The sequence below is a fragment of the Formica exsecta genome, unplaced genomic scaffold (assembly GCF_003651465.1).
Source record: "Formica exsecta isolate Colony F162 unplaced genomic scaffold, ASM365146v1 scaffold298, whole genome shotgun sequence".
NCBI lineage: Eukaryota > Metazoa > Arthropoda > Insecta > Hymenoptera > Formicidae > Formica > Formica exsecta.
Genome location: NW_021850237.1, coordinates 37,994 through 58,824, shown reverse-complemented (window position 1 = coordinate 58,824; position 20,831 = coordinate 37,994). Strand labels below are relative to the sequence as shown.

Genomic DNA, 20,831 nt, shown 5'->3' with positions numbered 1-20,831 from the left:
TATAATACAAATAATAGAAATATTTTTATTATACTGATTAATAGCATAATATAAGTAATAAAATAATAATTTGCATTACATTTTTAATATATATTTATATTTAATATTAACATTCATTATCAAATTTATTATTAATTGTAATAGTAAAAAAAACATGTAGGTAAACAGAGGAATGTATTGAGAACGAGATGATGAAGTAGCTCAGTGACAGATTAGCTGCCTATTAAGAAGATCCTAAATCCTGATCGCGAGAACGCCGTTTTTCCCCTCTGCTGAAGAGCATAATAATAAATGTTGACGTATTATTATGCCCTACACATAATATCTAACTTGTGAGATATTTACATTAAATTTAAATTTTAAATTCCATGATATTATTTTACGCTAGTATATATTTCTAGACAATTTCTATAAAATACGCAACTTATTATTTTTAACAAGTTTATTTATATTAATGTAACTACAATTACGCTAAATAAACAAAAATTTTATCATAAAGAACAAATGCAGTACATTTTTCACTAATATAATTTATTTAACATAATTTATTTATTAGATAGATAATATTTAAATAATATATAATATAATTAATAATAATAACGATTAATAATATATAATATAATAATATATAATAATATATAAAATAATAAATTACTTAGTATAGAGTACAAGATCGCTTCTTAGTTAAGTTTACAGGTTTTTTTTGTTTTTATTATTATTTAATATTTTGATTATATACTTGTGAGATATTTACATTAAATTTAAATTTTAAATTCCATGATATTATTTTACGCTAGTATATATTTCTAGACAATTTCTATAAAATACGCAACTTATTATTTTTAACAAGTTTATTTATATTAATGTAACTACAATTACGCTAAATAAACAAAAATTTTATCATAAAGAACAAATGCAGTACATTTTTCACTAATATAATTTATTTAACATAATTTATTTATTAGATAGATAATATTTAAATAATATATAATATAATTAATAATAATAACGATTAATAATATATAATATAATAATATATAATAATATATAAAATAATAAAATTTTAAATATATATAAAATTTAGTTTTTTATATTTTTCAGAATTTTGTAAAAGTTTGTTTTTAAACATTGATTGATGGATAAGTAAATATAAATATTTGCAGATAATTGCACGGTAGATGATTAAATGTAATTAAAACATCGTTATACCGTTTCCATAATTAATTATATTTCTATTTTGACGATGGAATTTCCATAAGTACTTCTCTATATAAATTCTCTACTCATTACTCGCGTCGCTAAGTTATCATCATCAGTTACCGTCGTTATATAAGCTTGATCTCTTGTAGAGCTACCATTTAAATTCTTTTATCGTACAGAATAATTGCCTTCGTAGAAATAATTCCTTGATTTGTAGGCACTGCTTTGCATATCATTTAGCTACCCTACGTCGCTGATCTTACCCGCCGTCGTAAGTTATCATTACTAACCCTTTATACCTTTTTCTCATAAAATTACCGCGAAAGTCATCACCGACACATCTTCCGAATAGAATATCGCGAATCTTTCACTCGTCCGGTTTTTGCGTCGCCCCCGCCATAAAATACTTTGTCGAGTCATAATGACGACGAAAAATCCTAGCGAGCTCCATCTCCACTTTACGGAGATTACTCCGCCCTTCTCACGAAGAAAGGCGAGGAAACGTTCCATCCTAGAGCGAGGTCCGGCGCGTCGGACAATTAAATCTTTTTAATCGCTCAGCGTAATTGCCGCGGATTAGAGATGCCGTCCATCCACTGACGGGCTGCGGTCCTTGATTATCGCCGATGGTCAGAGAAAATAACAGTGAGCTAAAGAGAGACCAAGAGACGGGCAAATATCGAAGAGAACGGAGGAGGGGAAGAAGGGGGGGGGGATCCATTTTCTTGCTCATCGAGAGAAGCCGCCGGTGGTGGACCGGATCGGTGTTCGGCATCCGAAGTGCGTTTTAACGGAGGGGAACACTTAGAGGAATACGTCTCCCGGTGATTATTGGCCGTGATAATGATCGAGTCGCTGCGAGTTGTCTATGGCGTGATTGCAGGTCGCGCCGTTGATCCTTAGGCCATGCGCGTTGCGAGGGTGGTTATTAAGAGCGACCGGTTCCATCTCGAGAAGAGCGCGGGGACCGGGTTTAGAAGAGAAACGCCAAGCCCGATTCGATTTTGAGATGCATCACTGACGGCGAATCTATGCAAAAAACGGGTCGGGAAAAAGTCGGGAACACTGAAATAATCGAGTCTGATAGTGGAATTCAGATGGATTCTGAACCTTTGTAAAATTGAATTGGATATCCAATGTTATGTTTGGATGAAACGGAAGATGTGCAAAAATTAATCAATAAGATTTTATTACATTAGGGAACCTTGCCCCCTGTAAAATTGCAAAACCGTAGGAGTAAATTTAACGGTTTTAACATCTCTCTATCTCGCTTCATTTATTAATTTGAGCTTTTCCTCTTTTTCTTTTCTTTCTTAAACTTGTTTTTAAAATTACAAAATTGATTCTTTTTGTGACCACGTACATATATACATGTATTTGTTTTTAATTTATCAGATTTTCTTGAATAGCACTTGTATTACAAGATTCATATTTTCCTACAAGTAGTAAATCTCTTTAAAAAATTAACAAATGTTTTATATATTACATTATATATATTGCTTCCTCATAGAGGAAGCTTTGTTTTCGTAACAAAATTTTTTTTCGAGTTTTCTATGCCAATGTGTTTAGAATGTTCCAAAACGTCGGAAAATCATATTCCTAAAAAATGTCTGTATGTATGTGTGTGTGTGTGTGTGTGTGTGTGTGTGTGTGTGTGTGTGTGTGTGTGTGTGTGTGTGTGTGTGTGTGTGTGTGTGTGTGTGTGTGTGTGTGTGTGTGTGTGTGTGTGTGTGTGTGTGTGTGTGTGTGTGTGTGTGTGTGTGTATATATATATATATATAGATTTATATTATCAAATATATAATCAAAAAATATATATGTCTTACTATTTTTTTCTATCTTGAAATATATCGTTTCTACTACTCAGTGATGATTTCGAGAGTGCCCGTATTCTTTATTTTGACGTGGATACTTAGCTCGACGTATTTACCCTCGAGAGACAAAGTAATGAGCCTGCAATTAGGCGCGAACGATTAAAACTGGGCCTTAATTGGCTGCAGTGAAACCTCCCAAGAGAGATTTGCACTCTTCATCCCTCCTCGCGCGTTCGTCTCTCTCGCTACTTCTCTCTTTCTTTCTTTCCCTTCGTCTCTATTCTCCTCGCTTCTTCTCACTAACCTCGTATAAGCGGCTAACGTTGAACGATAAATCATGTTAACTCACGTAAGTAGTAACTAGTAACCGATTCACGTTTGTACGACTCTCGTGAGATATTGGCTATTACGTGGAGTTATGGCAAGGATGGGCGACCGATTTCCACCCGTTAGCTAAGAAGTCGCGAATGATCCTAGATAGTCTCGCAAGCTTATCGGGAGTATATTTTGCAAACTATCTACCAAATTATATTATAAAAAAGACGACCGAATTAATGCAGAATAAAAAATATCTCTCATATTTAATAATGTTGATAAGTTTTTAACAAAATCTGACGTCGTAACTGCTAAGAGAGTATAATGACAGACTAGCTGTATCTTTTATCATATATAAAGGATGGAAAAATTTTCGTCTTTCAATCTATTGTTTTTCTTTTACAAGCGTGTCTGGTTATTAATCAACGGCTAGACATGCCCCAACCAGATTCATGCAAATATTTTCGAGCAAATGCCTATAATAATCTCAAGCTTTCCGGTTAGACAATTCCTTTCACTCCGTGTTTTTTGCATAAAATTGTGTTGTGCTCGACATTTTCTGTCACGCAAAGTTGTATTAACGCCACGGGCTATAAAACCTTAAAGACTATATTTAAATAGAAATAAATTATTGTTTTTTCTAGGAAATACTAACTTCTCCCATCTATTGCATACAACACACGTGACACACAAAACACGCACAGAAGAAACTTTTATACATTTATAAAGACATAATTTAAACTTTATTGTCTTGTTCAACTATTTAAATTTAAATCTCTTATAGCTAGTTTTGCTTCTGTCATAATCTTTAGTCGATTCCGTTACTTTGACATTTTATTTGCTATTTATTTGAGTGCTAATAACATAGTGTGTAGGTGTCCACCGTTTCTATCTCTCTCTCTTTCTCGTCTTCACCTACCACAAAATGTATCCTTAAATGGCTACGAGAATAACAACGTCTACTAACGCAATAATTTACGACGGACTAAAGTACCGCGAAGCGCTTTTATGCGAAGCAGGAAAGAGCGCCAGGCGACTCTCTCGGAGAGGAGGTAGAATAGAGGGTCCCGTAAATTACGCGCGTTTCGTCGCATTTTATTCGGGTCCCGTAAGAGTCGTGTCTCTGGGCAGGCCCCCGGGTTCAATCCCGGGTCGGTGATTATGAATTTCTGGGTCTGAATGATGGCGAGCCAGGACCGGCTAGGGCACGTCCCTGTGCGCGCCGTCCTTTTGCCGGGACGACGACGGCTGTGCCGGCGAGAAGGAGGACGGAATCGTCTTAAGCGCCAAATTGCACGTATGCTAAGTGGCCGCGATTCAAATTATTATTATCATCTCTCGGCCACGGGAATCGCCCTTCCGAGAATGATTACACGCGGCGGTCAGAGAGATGCGCCGCGTGTATCGTTTCGCTTTTGGGGGCCCTACGACGAGAGCCGTCCTTCCTTTCCTCATTTGAATGCGATTTGGACTGCCAGCGGTGCGCAGTCATATCTCTCGCGTCTCCCTTTGAATATAACGTAATCTTGCAAATAGATAAGTAAAAGCTCTGAGTGGAGAGATGAATAATGTAACAGCAGGATTAAACAATAAAAAAACGAATATTTTGGACAGTTTGTCATTGATAAAATAAAAAATATTAAGTCCATTTTAATGATGTGGACTTTGAATTGATCAAAGATCGTGCAAAATATTAGAATTTTCTTCATAAATCTTTATTTTATTCTTGTATTTGGTTTTTTAATATTTGTTTTATGGTTTCCATTTTTTTTTCATCTATAAAAGTAAAGATTAAAGTATTTATTTTAATCTGTAAAGCATTAAAATATTAATTAATTAATTATTATTTTATTTTAGCACGTCTCTAAATTATCTTATGTATATTTAATAAGCTAATATAATGCTTTTATTATACTTTTTATATTAAATTAAGTTTCCAGTAATATAGAAGAAATAGTAAACAATATAATATATTAAATACTAGATAACACAACTGTTAAAAAGCCAAGATGATATCAAAAAGACTGTCACGGTAAGATGAAAAGTATATGAGAACCTCTGTAGAAATGATAGAGTACAGAAAGCAATTCGTGCGCTCGAGTTCTCGATTGGAGGTGATTCTCGTAATACGTTATTAATTTGAATGCTTCGTGCGTGATGAATTATTTAACGGCGCGATTAGCCTAATGCATCATCGCGCGCCCATTCCTAAGTTTCTTGTTTCTTGCTCGTAAGCGCGAAATCATTTGTTCGTGATGCCGGGGACCACAAATACCTATATAGCTCTAAGCGGCTAATTCTTTTAATCGAGCGATTTAGCAGGGATAGCGAAAAGAAAATACCACGATTCTGCTCGAAAAAATATTTGCTTAATTATTTTTATCACGTCTCTAACATGATGATCGTGTCGTTTTGTCTGCATAGAAAATTCAAGAAAATCATACTTCAACGTAAAGTATTTTATTTTTTTTTGTATTCTACTTAAATCGCGCTAAATTTATTCAATTTTTCTAATATGTGAAAAGTACCATGGAAGTAGAATATAAAATTATTTTTATTATGCACAATTTAATCTTAGAAATTATTTTTTATACGACACAACATTTCAATTCCAAAGAGATAGGATTAGAATTCATTTTCTTTCTAATTGGCAAATATTATCATGTGTAGTTATCTGGAATTCTAAAAATGCGAGTTGCCAAATATTATCGAATAAACCGCAATAAGAACGTAAAATTAGCGAGGGGGCATCGTACCTCGGGGGGCACATTCCTGAAGACTGTGCAACGTATAATGTCCGATTTTGTGTAAGGTAAGGTCAATAGAAACTACGTCTATCCCCAGGGACTCGGGCAATGTATCCGTGCTTGTTTCCCCGACACCGATCATCGCACACCGACGGTAATTAGAGCTCATCGTTTGGCCCGCGGTGAGGATTTCGAAAAATTCCGAAACACAAACCAACCGAATTCGTCGAATCGACAGATGGCCCTCGACAGACGCACAGGAATTTCGTGGGTGGGTCCTCGCCCCGGGGACGCTTATCGGGGCACAAACTTAGGTCTAGAGATCACGGAGTTAGTCGCCGCGACGGTTGCCTTTCATTCCCCTTTTCTTCTTGCTGACTTTGAAGAAGCTCAGCTAATAATCAAGACATTTATTTTTCAGAAGGACAGAAGAGGGCCCATGATTTAATGTAAAATATATTATTGTTTTACAATGCAATTTTTCGCTTCGTATCTTCCATAATTCCTTTTCGAGAATTTATTTTTTTTCTTTTTTATACAGAAGTATAAAAGAAAAAAATTATATCTCGCATATAAATATCGTTATATATATATATATATATATTTTCTTAAGATGCAATTGCTTTCTAAGAAAAAAATTATTATATTTTTCCCTTTAGAACAAACTCATTCGTTCAATTCCGCAAAAACCGACGATCATAGATACATTAAAGAATTTTGACCTGTTCTAATCGCTAAATATGATATATTACAGCGGTAGTTTTTCCATAAATCGATAAAAATAAGCTCTTCTCTTAAGCGTCGAAATTGCTGATGTTCTCCATTAAACGATTCTCATTAAAACTTTCGGGACTGGAACGGTCTCATTCGCGATACTTCCATTTCACGGAAACTGGGCCCATAGAGCTCCGAATTCGGCGCCATAGGTAATACATGCGGGTGGATGATTGCATGATTACAGTTATTATGGGAAATTTATAAAAAGTCGATCGCATATATACGCCTTGGTATACGGATCCGCGCGCCGACGTAATTCCTCTCTTACGGGGGCCTAATCGGGCCGATTACCGGAACTTTTGAAAAACTGGCCCGAATAAAATTAGCGGCGGACCTTCTGATGGAACTTTGATGGGGTTCTTGAGGCATAGATTACCATCAATACAACCGGTTTAATAACGTAAATTTTATTGTTGTTTAAATTAGACGTGACATATTATAATCGTATCTACAAGAAAAGTACAAAGTTATAAGTTATATACTATATATATGTATAGTGCGTTATGCGGTAATACTCGAGTACGAGATAGCGAGAGACTTTTACTTCAGACGTTTACGAACTCGTTTGAATACATTGTGAGACGAGATGGGGAGATTACCGTTGTGGAATGCGGGGTTGAAGGAGGAGAATAAGAGTTCACAAAAAAATACAAAAATAAATGTGTGAATCGCCGAAAGCAGCCACGACAGAAGGCACGATAAATTGCTACATGGAAGCAAATGCTTGCGTTGAATTACAAATAATTGCTTTCGTTCTATTCCGTTTGCTCGCCATCGTTATTCTCTGATCTCTTCTGTCAATCATTGCAAAATGCATACGAAGCGGGAAGACAAACCTATTGAATAGCAAGATCTGAAACGCAAAACATGCAGAATCAATAAAAATTTTAAGTATAACATAAATGCACAAATATTCGCCAATATTACCCGGTTATCTATATCCATTATCTATATTCGTAAAGCTTTGGATTTCTGTAAGAACCATTTTAAAAATATTCGATAATATTGAACAGATTTAGAAACAATGAAATATTCGTGACAATTAGTTTTATAAAAAGATTTTGCATAAAAAAGAAAGTTTAAATTATTGTATAAATAATAATTAATTAATAACGAATTAATTAATAACGAATAATTGAATAATTAATTAATTCTAATCGCAATATCACATTCCATGCGATCTTGCGAATGATTGACTGTGAAAAATCATGAATTTATTTGGCGAGCGGTTAACTCTAACTTCCTTATCATTCACCCGTGTTCCCTTTATCGTATTTTGCTTTTAATATATCTTATAAATCACTTTTCCATTCTTTTCAAATACGTATGCAATCTTAAGATATGATTTGTCCGTACGCCAAAAATATATGCTAATAGAACAAAATGAAACTCTCTTAAGAGCGTCAATGTTGAAGTAGGAATAAAAATAAACTATGATATGATTGCGTGCATCGTTATCCGACAGATCAATGATAAAATCAAGGAATTAGCGAGTTCAATTGCCAACTATATATTTACAGAAACTGCGTCCCATCAAATTGCTATCATCTATAAGAAAAAATTGCTTTTAACAATTCGAAACAAGACATCTCTCTGTTTTAGTTTTGATGCTACTGCGAGCTTTGGCGATTGCAACAAGCAACTTAAATCTCTAATTGTTAGTCCTTACGACTTTATATTACTGAAGAATACTATCTTTCTTCGATTTGTGTAAACGTACTCACATGTCGCGACAAATCGCGTAATTCGACGCTCGGATAAACTCTCTCGATTTATATTAATTATCTTAATTCGTAAAAAATAGCGATTAATATGAGCGTACGTATATAATTTCTTCGCGAAAATGCGGATATATAAGTATATATCTATGTATACTAGAACGCATGTGTATATTTGGCTTGTGAGTCGATAATATGGAGATGGAAGTAGGAGCATTTATAAGTTGAACGTATGCGCGCGCAAATTACGCAAAAAAGCAACGTTTTTTTTAGTGAAACAAGAATAAAATAACAAATAGGACAATCTATCAAATGTCTCTATTTAAACGTTACGAAACAATGCAGATAACGTGATACTGAGCGAAAATAAAAGAGTATTCAATTAGAAATTAATACGTCCTTTTTGTACAGGAGCACGAATATCGTATTACTAAAATTTTCTTAACTTACCTTAACGTGTATTTACAATACAGGCATCTCTGATTATAACAAAATTATATTTAAGAAGGGGGGGAAGGGATATATCGCATCGCGGATTTGATAAGTACGCATGCGTGAAAAGAATATCTGTTGAAATCTGAAAACCTATCCCCACATTGTGTAAAAAGAAGATATTTCAAACTCGCGATATACAATTCTGCTTCGTATAGCTATAAAGCAGAATCGAATCGATTATTCGTCCACAGTCTTGTGATTCCCGGTATCAAATTCGTAATTATAAAAACAATGTTATCGATGTTTGTACGATAATGTGTCCAATCAACGTGTTTTCTACCCCCCTTCTAAGCTGAGTCTTCAACTTGTTAGGTTTTAATCGTTTGAATATTTAACCTTCGCAATACTTTGCTGCGAGTTAATGACGCTGTCACATAAATCAAAGAATAATTTTAATTGTGGTCATGGTTAAATTATGCGCTATTACATAGATACGCATTAGCTATGTTGATATCGCTCGAAACTGTTCATTTTGTTTTGTGTTCATAATGTCTGTCGAAAAACTCGAAAATCTAATATGAATCTTTTATGCGGTTGACTCAATATAAATCATACATCCAGACAACGCAGTTGAAGATGAATTATTGTGTCAAAATATTCTTTAAAAAAAGCGGAGAAATAAATAACAATGCGCGCGTTACCATGCTGGGTGTTTAAACAGGCGGTAAGGCCCAAAGGGTTGCGGTTTTATCAGCGGAAGTGCTGAGGAACGAAAATTCCGTCGGATGCCAACGTCCTGAGATGACTTTGTCTTGATGTTGAGCTACTACAACGCTAGGTAGAGGCATCGTAAGATCACCTGCAACATAGTTTAGGATATTTCTCTATTGACATGATTCTTACATTATTACTGTTACTGTCGGATATTTCAGCGTTGTAAAAAGCGTTTCGAAGAGAGATTAAAATTAAATGAGAGACCCACCTTGCAAATCTGTGAGTACCAGTTTGTTGTCGTATCCCGCTGTCAATAAGTAATAGGCTGACGGTGAGAATCGTATGCTCCTGATATCCGCTGCGTGAGGTTTGAAACACTGGACCGTCCTGCCACCGCGAATGTCAAAGAGAACGCAACTGCTATCCTCGTGGCCGGACACCAAAAGCCGACCAGATGGATCCACGCATAGCGCGGCTACGGGGCTGCCAACCTGCAGTGGAATCAGATGCTGATCAAACAAACAATACTGTTTCCAATCCCAGTATCGCTAAAATGTCCGATAAAAATCCGACCGAAAAGGAGTGACCAATGTTATGCAATCGGGAGAGATGATAGTGCGATTTAAAACTGTAAATCGGATATTTATCGGACTTAAAACTCAATACGAAACTAGTACAGAACAAAAAATGTTGGTGCGACGCATGCCGGATTTTAAATGACAGGAAAATTTATTTTCTAATTCTATTCATTCTAATTTTTATTTGAATGATCGTGTAGATTTTCGATCTATACGATTGATACATGTAGATAGACAAGTATAAAGTACGAAAACGGATAATAAAATAAACAATATTTTAATTAATATTTTTAATACGATCGACAAATTCATATAAAATTTTACTTTTCTCTTTAATCTTTCTGTACCAAAAATATATGATGTTTATTCCGTTCTCTGCCATCTACAGTTCGTAACAATCGGTAAAAAATCAAACGGGAATATCAACGGGCAAGCCAACTAACCCGACTACCAGGTACCGTCGCAGGTGTGACCATATTGACGCAGCCTCTTGTTCTCAAGTCCCAGAATCTGACTGTTTTATCCTGCGATCCGCTAACAAACATCGCTCCGCCCCAGTTGTAAAGTGTTAGCACATGGCCGCTGTGACCGCTTAAGGCTTGGAAAGGTGTGCCAGTCGTACAATCGGTAACGTAAATCTTGCAATCGCCAGCACCACCGCTGATCAGAAGACTCGATTTGTTCGACGTATCCTCGAGGAAGCACAGATCGCGCACTGTACCATCGTGCATAGTTAATTCGACTTCTTGTCCTGGAAATTAAATGAGCAAAAAATTATTTGGCGAGATAAAGAGGATATTAATTCTTTATAAATTATTTAGATCTGCTCAAGATATATACCTTCAAGGTTCGAAGTATCAGCGTTGAAACGCATCAATTTCACAGTCTTGTCGTTACTTCCGGTTGCCATCAATCGACCATCCGGTGTCCACGCAAGGCAATATATGGAACCCTTGTGATGCTTCGTTCTCTTGAAGAGAACAGTGGGTTGATACGTCTGATGATCCTCCCTTAAAGACACACACGATACCATTACTCTTAACGTCATTATGATTAGCACGCGGAATGATAAGTAGCAAGCATATTTCGTCGATTCGCAACGATATAAATCATTCGTCTGAAAAGGAGATTCTATTCCACTCGGGTCATTAATCTATCCAATGAAAAGAAAGAATGCTCGAGTTCTCGCAGGCATCACTTTCATCGAGCTGTTTTTTCTTCCTCGTTCCCAGCCCTCATCAGCCGCGTCATCTCTAATTGAAGTCGATATCACGGCATATTGTGCAGCGTCGGTCGTGGAAACGAGGGAGAGGTTCGACGATTTTATAGAGAGAGACGCACTGCCGCTTTCACGACACCGGTTTTTTACGTAGATTTTAATTAAGTACGGCTCTTTCTCATTGCGCGAGGCTGATGCATGTGAAATCATGTGGTATCTTACCTCCCTCCGCATCTGCCGATCAAAAGAGAGAGAGAGAGAGAAACGGAGAAAGAAAGATTCATCTGTAAAACCCCCTCGTTGTTAATTACTATTTGCTTCCTAGAATCTATTCAGCTCGAATATGATGCGCGAAATTAACGTCACTCCTGTTTGTCGCAATTTCCAGCAGGCGCCGGAGGAGAACGACTTTCGAAAGTGACGATACAATTATTCGCAAAGGCAGTTTCTCCGCGGACAATAACAACATAGTTGAAGATATTCGTATTAAGTGATAAGAATAATGGATTAAGTAATTTATGTCATACAATATTCGGGGGACACGTAATGATATTGAAAATTTCCTCCTGATATTTATAAGAAAATTTATAAAAAGAAGAATAGAATGTGTGTATTTTCGATCTATACGATTGATACATGTAGATAGACAAGTATAAAGTACGAAAACGGATAATAAAATAAACAATATTTTAATTAATATTTTTAATACGATCGACAAATTCATATAAAATTTTACTTTTCTCTTTAATCTTTCTGTACCAAAAATATATGATGTTTATTCCGTTCTCTGCCATCTACAGTTCGTAACAATCGGTAAAAAATCAAACGGGAATATCAACGGGCAAGCCAACTAACCCGACTACCAGGTACCGTCGCAGGTGTGACCATATTGACGCAGCCTCTTGTTCTCAAGTCCCAGAATCTGACTGTTTTATCCTGCGATCCGCTAACAAACATCGCTCCGCCCCAGTTGTAAAGTGTTAGCACATGGCCGCTGTGACCGCTTAAGGCTTGGAAAGGTGTGCCAGTCGTACAATCGGTAACGTAAATCTTGCAATCGCCAGCACCACCGCTGATCAGAAGACTCGATTTGTTCGACGTATCCTCGAGGAAGCACAGATCGCGCACTGTACCATCGTGCATAGTTAATTCGACTTCTTGTCCTGGAAATTAAATGAGCAAAAAATTATTTGGCGAGATAAAGAGGATATTAATTCTTTATAAATTATTTAGATCTGCTCAAGATATATACCTTCAAGGTTCGAAGTATCAGCGTTGAAACGCATCAATTTCACAGTCTTGTCGTTACTTCCGGTTGCCATCAATCGACCATCCGGTGTCCACGCAAGGCAATATATGGAACCCTTGTGATGCTTCGTTCTCTTGAAGAGAACAGTGGGTTGATACGTCTGATGATCCTCCCTTAAAGACACACACGATACCATTACTCTTAACGTCATTATGATTAGCACGCGGAATGATAAGTAGCAAGCATATTTCGTCGATTCGCAACGATATAAATCATTCGTCTGAAAAGGAGATTCTATTCCACTCGGGTCATTAATCTATCCAATGAAAAGAAAGAATGCTCGAGTTCTCGCAGGCATCACTTTCATCGAGCTGTTTTTTCTTCCTCGTTCCCAGCCCTCATCAGCCGCGTCATCTCTAATTGAAGTCGATATCACGGCATATTGTGCAGCGTCGGTCGTGGAAACGAGGGAGAGGTTCGACGATTTTATAGAGAGAGACGCACTGCCGCTTTCACGACACCGGTTTTTTACGTAGATTTTAATTAAGTACGGCTCTTTCTCATTGCGCGAGGCTGATGCATGTGAAATCATGTGGTATCTTACCTCCCTCCGCATCTGCCGATCAAAAGAGAGAGAGAGAGAGAAACGGAGAAAGAAAGATTCATCTGTAAAACCCCCTCGTTGTTAATTACTATTTGCTTCCTAGAATCTATTCAGCTCGAATATGATGCGCGAAATTAACGTCACTCCTGTTTGTCGCAATTTCCAGCAGGCGCCGGAGGAGAACGACTTTCGAAAGTGACGATACAATTATTCGCAAAGGCAGTTTCTCCGCGGACAATAACAACATAGTTGAAGATATTCGTATTAAGTGATAAGAATAATGGATTAAGTAATTTATGTCATACAATATTCGGGGGACACGTAATGATATTGAAAATTTCCTCCTGATATTTATAAGAAAATTTATAAAAAGAAGAATAGAATGTGTGTGTATGTATATGTTTGTGCCTCAAATCGCATAGATATAACAATTTTCTGAAATCGTATTTTTAATTGATTAAAATAATTATTTTATATAAATTAATCAATTAATTATAGTACACTATAGTAAAAGTGCTAATTAATTATGAAAAAAACTAGAAAATTCAGCTATTTGCAATAAATTTTATTTGTCTAATAAATCTCTTGTCGCTGATTTATTTTTGAGATATTCATATCTCGTTTAAAGATCAAGGAAGATGATTATCAAATTTCAAAAGATGGCATAAACTGCTATATCGCTAATTGTAAATAGAAATCTTGTGCTAGAGCACTTATCTATAACACTTGAGATAGTTACGTAATTCTTCATATTTTGAAAGTTGATGTGAAAGTTGCGCGAAAAAATCAATATGTCAATAAGATATAGAAAATTTTCGTGCTTACGTTTCAAGCGACAGATGCAGAGATGCACTCTCGCTTATCCATCAAATGATGTGTTATGTATATTCGTGCGTGCGCTCCTGTCATGTACGTACCTAATTTACCAGCGGCTCTAACGACTATCATTATTAGTTTTTATATCTTTTAACATTTCTGTTTCTCCATAACTCATAAGCTAGAGTATTTAATGAGCGATCCATGTATCCGTTCTACTTCATCTATAGTTAAACAAATATTTTTTTTCCGATGTCAATAGTTATAGTGTAATAGTATACTATTGACATATATACTGCTGACGAGATATTGCTTTGATGTGTAGTAGATGTATAATAAAATAGCAGATTTTTATCTGCTCTCTCGCACAGTATAATGACGTAAATATCATTAGGAATCTGCGGAAACTCAATTTCATCAAGCAATAGAATTCTAATTTAGTGATCTAAATAGAACAATCACGGAATCGCTTAACAATCAACTTTTCGTAAGCAACGCGTCGCTTATATTAGCGCTGATTTTTGCCCCTTTTGCAATAAAAAAAAAATGTCATGACATGAGAAACGATTTTCTGAGATCTCTAATAATTTTGCAATAATAAATGAATTTTACGAGCTGTTTACGCCTTATTGTTTGCGGTCTAAAATAAATTTACGAAAATACTTGAAAAATGATCTTTGTGTTTGGTGATATTCATATAGTACCAAATAATAATTTCGAAAGTACGCAACAGTTACGTAAGACGCGCGTAACGAGTTCATCGCGCGCTTTACACTTTCCGTTTAATTCGAATATAAATTTGCGCGTTCAAACTTTCTCGACACCGACAACAAGAGTCGTTTCGCGCAAATAAAGCAACATTGCAAACGTAGCGCCAGGTTACTTTGTTACGAACGGACAAATGGAAATTGCTGTGCGTGCGTTATTGACTTTGGACACAAATTACAGCTCGCTGAATTTACCGGAACACTATAATATGCCGTCAAACGAGCATTGCCGTGAATTCTAGACGCAATTCTGCGAATGAAAGGGGACTGTTTATTGTTCACCATGTAATGCAAAGCAGACATAATATATCTTGAATTAAAAGAAAATATTATCTTCAAAAAATGAAAGTACAGTTCCATCTCGTACGCTATTCATACGAACAGAGAATTTTTGCCTCTGTATTATTTTTAGAACTTTTACCTGGTTATTTATTCACACTTTCGATCACTTTATATTCTTCAGTTGTTATTACTATGAACCGCAAAGTAGCTAATTGCTTTTCATATTCCACGAATATCTCCATCATCTGCGATTCACATATCGCTCAACCATGCAATAAAAATTTCGTTTAATTTTTTAGATTGTATTCTGACAATTAAGAATCAAGTCGTATATAAAAATTATGAAGAATTATTGCTCTAAAAAATAGAGCAAAAAATAAAATACTGTAAATCGCGGACGATGTAAATAGAAATATGATGCAACGTGAAAATACTGTACCGGCAATTTCCACATTTGTAGGAATGCTCCGTTTGGCATAAAGGTCTCTGCCACTCATTAAGCCGGCATGTTTGAGTAAAATTAGTTTAGCAGACACAAACTTATACACGATCTTTCTCAAATTTGGTGAGAGAGCTTTTTTATTACGCGTGAGTTACAAAGTCTTGTCAATTACAATCAAAGTATTACGGTTCACATAATCAAAATTATTTTCAATGTTTTCTTAAGTAGCGTTAGTTTATACGTATTTTCTTTTCAAACTTCTTAAATAACTTCAGATTTTTTTAATAATTTGCAATTAATGAGATTTTGTTTCTTGTTAACCATTAATTATTTATTTAAAAAGCTAAAATACTATTGATAATATTTCCTGATTTATTTGATAATATTTATCAAATTATCTCATTCTGAAAAATGCTTCTTCATTGATCAAATATATATAAATCAACCTGTTCCCCACCAATGCAAGTTAGAAAGCCATTCAATGATAGCCTTAATAAAAATATCTTCAACACGTGTATTATTATATCTAAATATATTATTAGGCTTTATTAAAACTGTAACATTCATCTTAAATTATATAGCTCGCGTTAAGAAAGCAACGTAGAAGAACGCATTGGATTATTCACAATCTCTGTTCTAATTACTCCGAGCAGTAAAGTTACGTTGATATCATCGCACCGAGATGATAGATAAGCCCGAGTTTATTAAATAGCGTAACGCGTTCCGCTGTAAGAATCGTGATTTCTCTCGCGTTTCGTATATAATCTATTTTCGTATATCAAGGATCGAAAATATATTTGCGACGCATAAAAACAGCACCAAACTTGGCACTAAACCAGACTTATCGTTTCCTCAAACTTCACTCGCCAACGCGGAATCATTTTGTCATCGATGATTTTCTCCTCTATTTTCAATAACGATCGAATCAATCTTTAGTCGACTTATTATAACTTATGATTATTTTCGTCTCAGCGCCACTAAATGTATCACGACTCTCTCCTGCTTTTCGCGGAAGCGTGAATATAAATTCATCCGATTTCTCTCCCGGCTCGATGACGGAACCATAATATTTTCTATCGCCGCTTTTTCAATAATCGAATAACGCGACTCATTTATTATCTTTGCGTAAGACCACGGTAACGATACAGTAATACCGCATAATGAAATTTGTTGAGAAAGGCGTATTAAAGGCTATCATTAGTCATTTACATGGCTATCTCGAAATATCTTACATGCGCCATCGAAATATCGCACGTTTCATTCCGTTCTGGATGAAAGAGAAAAGGCAAGATTATCGCGTTACTTCCGCAGTTCACAATCGTAATTTATCGATTTTTTTAAACACTCGATTGCGAAAGCAGGTTCCACCTGCTATCGGATTTCCGTCGTCGATATAAAACGCATTTTGTAGAAAGTTTAATAATAATATTACGGACTCATTATTTAAATAGTGATTGTAAAATCACCTTATTTATCCATAAAATATTTAATTAGTAAGAAATTCGTGAAAGTGTAAAATTTCTAGATAATATCACACACAAATAATAACAAAAAACAACTGGAAACTATCGGATGTCATAAATAATATTAATATATAATTAAAATTTGAATTATAAATAACAATAAAAATAGAATTAAAGAAAAATTGTCTCCAAAAAAATTTATACATAAAAGGTAAAAGTACTTTTATATATTTAGAAAAAAGATATAAAAAACTACAATATAATATTTTGTATTCTAGCTGGTAGCTAAAAGTTCAAAAATTTATATACCCATAGAGATGTTTTTTTAAAGATTGTCAGATTGCATCATAGTTTTGATAATATTGTTTCAAATATTTTTTTAGGGCAAATGGTCTTTTCTAAAAACAAAGAAAAATTCGAAAAGTCAGACCCCAAAACCAAATCGATACTATTTAAAACTACAGGAATATAATGGAAATGATACATAAAAAAGAAAAAGATTAAAACGTATCTATAAACGTATATAAATGAACAACAAATGCACAAACTGTGCGCTTCTGATAAATAAAGCGATGAAACAAATTAAATCTATATCAGCTGTGATAAAACACTGCATTTAAATTTTGAAAAATAAATATATATCGATTTAAAAGGTCCTTATAAGATCCTGTCGCAATTTTTTTGGTATCTTTGTATCTACTTATAAAAATTCCTCGAATTTCTCGATTGGATATGTAAATAATATTATTCTCACCTGACATCGTGCAGTTTTGGGTAAGCGCATATCCGTAGCGTCTTCGAATTCGATCCCACGGCGTACAATTTTCCATGAGGGTGGAATTCGGCGCATCGAACTGCCTGCACGTCTTCCAGGGCAGTGACGGGAACGAATCGCGGCCTGCCGCCACCGTTGCTGCTTCCGTTGCTGGTGTCGAGTTCCGGTCTCGGCTCCTGCTGCAGAAACGGTACGCGCGTTCGTTACTCGATCTGGCATTAATACGTAATTATCATCGCGCGAGCGAGCACGCGCAACTAATAATATGCTTGCCGTTACAGAAAAAAACGCACGCGGAAAAGGTTGCTGTTTTTTAAACGAGATATCTAACGAATGCCTATACTGGTACAGAACACGTTGCTTCTATATTCGCGGAAGGGACATATCGCTGCAAGTTCCGGATGCGCTTCTATATCCGGCTGTGATGAACATAATATTCAAACAATATCATTGCATTTGATGCTCACACGCTCCTTGGATTATTTCCCATTCAATTGAAAGTGATAAAATTATACGGTGGCAGAATACAATACAATCTCGTACGCGTTAATTGCGAAGAGAGAGTAACCTTAAGATTAATCAAATATTCAGATAATCGTAAAACGAATAATATATACAATACAGCCGAACACAATAGAAGTATAGATAAATATCAAAAACCAACATTAATAAAAATTATTTAAATAACGATCCGTTTTTACGAGAGTAATTTCGTATTTTTTTTTAATCGTTTTAATTACATTCACTTTAATAGCTATATAACAGCTAGCAGTCATGTTTTCATTTCATTCTTTTCGCCGCTGCTAATTCTTCTTTTAAATTAATTAATATGCCTTATATGGAGATATGTTTTATGTATCAAGAAATTTCACTTTCTCGCTTCGCTTCAAGATGGAAAGATGAGCTCTTCATCTTGTTGCGAGACAGTTTATTACTCCCAAAGTCGCCAAACCAGCTCGCACACGTTACGCACAGTGAACCGAACAAAAAGCGAAAAACTCAGAAACGCTAGAAAGTTCGATTTCAAGTAAATTTCTCGCCGGATTCTGCATAGCAGTTTGTTTTAATTTCACAATATTCATGAAATAATCATCAAAAACTCGTAAATGAAAACAATAATAGAATTTTCTCCTCTTCAAATTCTTCGTTTATTACAAAAGCATGTGCATAAAATAAAGAATGAATCCATCAGTTTAAACTGATTTTTATTTAAAAAAAAGGACGTAAAAAGAAGAGATGAAATTAAATTCACGCCGATAATTTTATACTCATTGTCAGTCATTTTCCCCGTGTAATAATAATGATAATAATTCTGCTCCAACATCAAAGTCGAACAATAGTTAGGAGTTACTTGAACATATGCACGGCATGTCTATAGAAAAAGCTGACAATGCTTCTTGCCGCATTTTTGGTTTTTTTTTTTTTCTGACACTGCAGATCTGGAATTGTTTCGCGATTTGCGCAACGACGCGCTTCGCCACGCTTTTACTTTCAAGCCGAGATTGGCGGCAACCGTTTATCTAGATGGATAAATTAGCAAAGCAAATGCACACTCTATCCGTTGTTGTTCTCTTCTTGGCAAACCGTGCGGCACGAGCGGAATTATGAGCGCACGCATTTTCACGCGCCGACATGTATCTAACGGTGCCAAAGCCGTTTCTTGCCAATTGGTAATGGACTTACGCACACGCAATTAGATCTCATTGTCAGATACCACGCATCGGATTCTTAAAAAGATAAGAAATATAAAGAAGCTACGAAATGATGAAAGATTGAGCGTAATTGTTGTTTATATAATTAAACAAGAATATTTTAACCAGAGTAATTACATCCATAATTATTTGCTGATGTTTGTAAACATAAATATTACACGTGAGGAATTCTTCGGAATGTTAATATAGTAGCTGAAAAAATGGAGAGAAAATAATGACATGAGAGATTGCATTAGAAATATCACCTGTTTCACAATCCACTTTCAGTATCGTGTTAATAATCGATATATGATTCATTGATTTTCTTCGATAACAATTTTTTGCCTCAGTGAGTCAATACCGGAACAATAGCTGAACAGAATTGAAATATGTATTAAACTCGATTTTTAATTATAATTTCACTCTTGCTAACTCATTCCCTTTCACCTCAGTTCTACTCATTCTGTGCTGTTTGTTAAGAAGCAATTCATTCCTATGACCAATCGTTGTACTTTCTCTAGAGCATCCGACTCTAATCCGATCCAGCCCTCGGTCCTATTCATCGGTCGTCGCCGACATTATTATTGTAACGTGAAAAGGGAAACGGCGAATAATCGCGCGAATAATGCACGATAGCTTTTTTACGAGCGGACGATGCGATTTACGAGTGAGAATCGGGCCATGAAGGAGAATCGATTGTAGAGATCCGCGAGAGAATACCGATTTCGCGGAAATTCTCGCATTCTTCCGGACGATTTAACGAAGCGGAAACGATTCTCGATTGTAGGTCTGCCGAGAAAAGCGGATGAAATATCGGGAGAGATGCAGCCGAAGCCTAGTTTCGCGATCGGTCAATCAACCCATCGTCGACTATCGTTATGGATGTTCGATATTAATAGCTCCGTATGCGATCTTGCGAAAGCGTCTGCTAGCGATGATATACACAGGATAGACACACGGACAGACACTTTGAGATAAAAGGGGGACGAGGATGACGCAAATCTTGTTTCGAGCGCCGCATTATTTTGCATGCAATTAATTGACCACTTGTATATTAATGATATTACTGGGAAATGAAACTTCCGTCTACCGCAATAAAGCGTAATCATTGCAATAAAATTGCAATAAAATTTCGGAACAAATGTGTTTGCAATTAATACATCTAGCAATAATAATATAACAAAATATTAAACATTATATTTAAGTATTATACATATTAAATAAT

At 35.5% G+C, this 20,831-nt stretch overlaps 2 protein-coding genes across 4 annotated transcripts in view; one reads left to right on the top strand and one right to left on the bottom strand.

Moving 5' to 3' along the window:
* The window catches only part of LOC115237500 (glutamyl aminopeptidase-like), an 8,253-nt gene extending 7,927 nt beyond the window's left edge, over positions 1–326 (top strand). The window contains exon 13 of the mRNA XM_029810575.1: positions 161–326. Within this exon, the coding sequence (XP_029666435.1) occupies positions 161–181 (21 nt within the window). The 3' untranslated portion in view covers positions 182–326. The remainder of the gene's footprint in view (positions 1–160) is intronic.
* Positions 327–7,244: 6,918 nt separating this feature from the next.
* Positions 7,245–20,831, bottom strand: part of LOC115237499 (WD repeat-containing protein 47) — a 51,181-nt gene continuing 37,594 nt past the window's right edge. The window contains exons 6-10 of one of the 3 annotated variants that reach the window (XM_029810571.1): positions 17,895–18,094; positions 12,770–12,939; positions 12,373–12,680; positions 9,989–10,229; positions 7,245–9,865 (exon numbers count right to left, since the gene is read on the bottom strand). In XM_029810571.1, the coding sequence (XP_029666431.1) occupies positions 9,720–9,865; positions 9,989–10,229; positions 12,373–12,680; positions 12,770–12,939; positions 17,895–18,094 (1,065 nt within the window). In that variant the 3' untranslated portion in view covers positions 7,245–9,719. The remainder of the gene's footprint in view (positions 9,866–9,988; positions 10,230–12,372; positions 12,681–12,769; positions 12,940–17,894; positions 18,095–20,831) is intronic. The other 2 variants (XM_029810573.1, XM_029810572.1) reach the window with 2 other exon arrangements.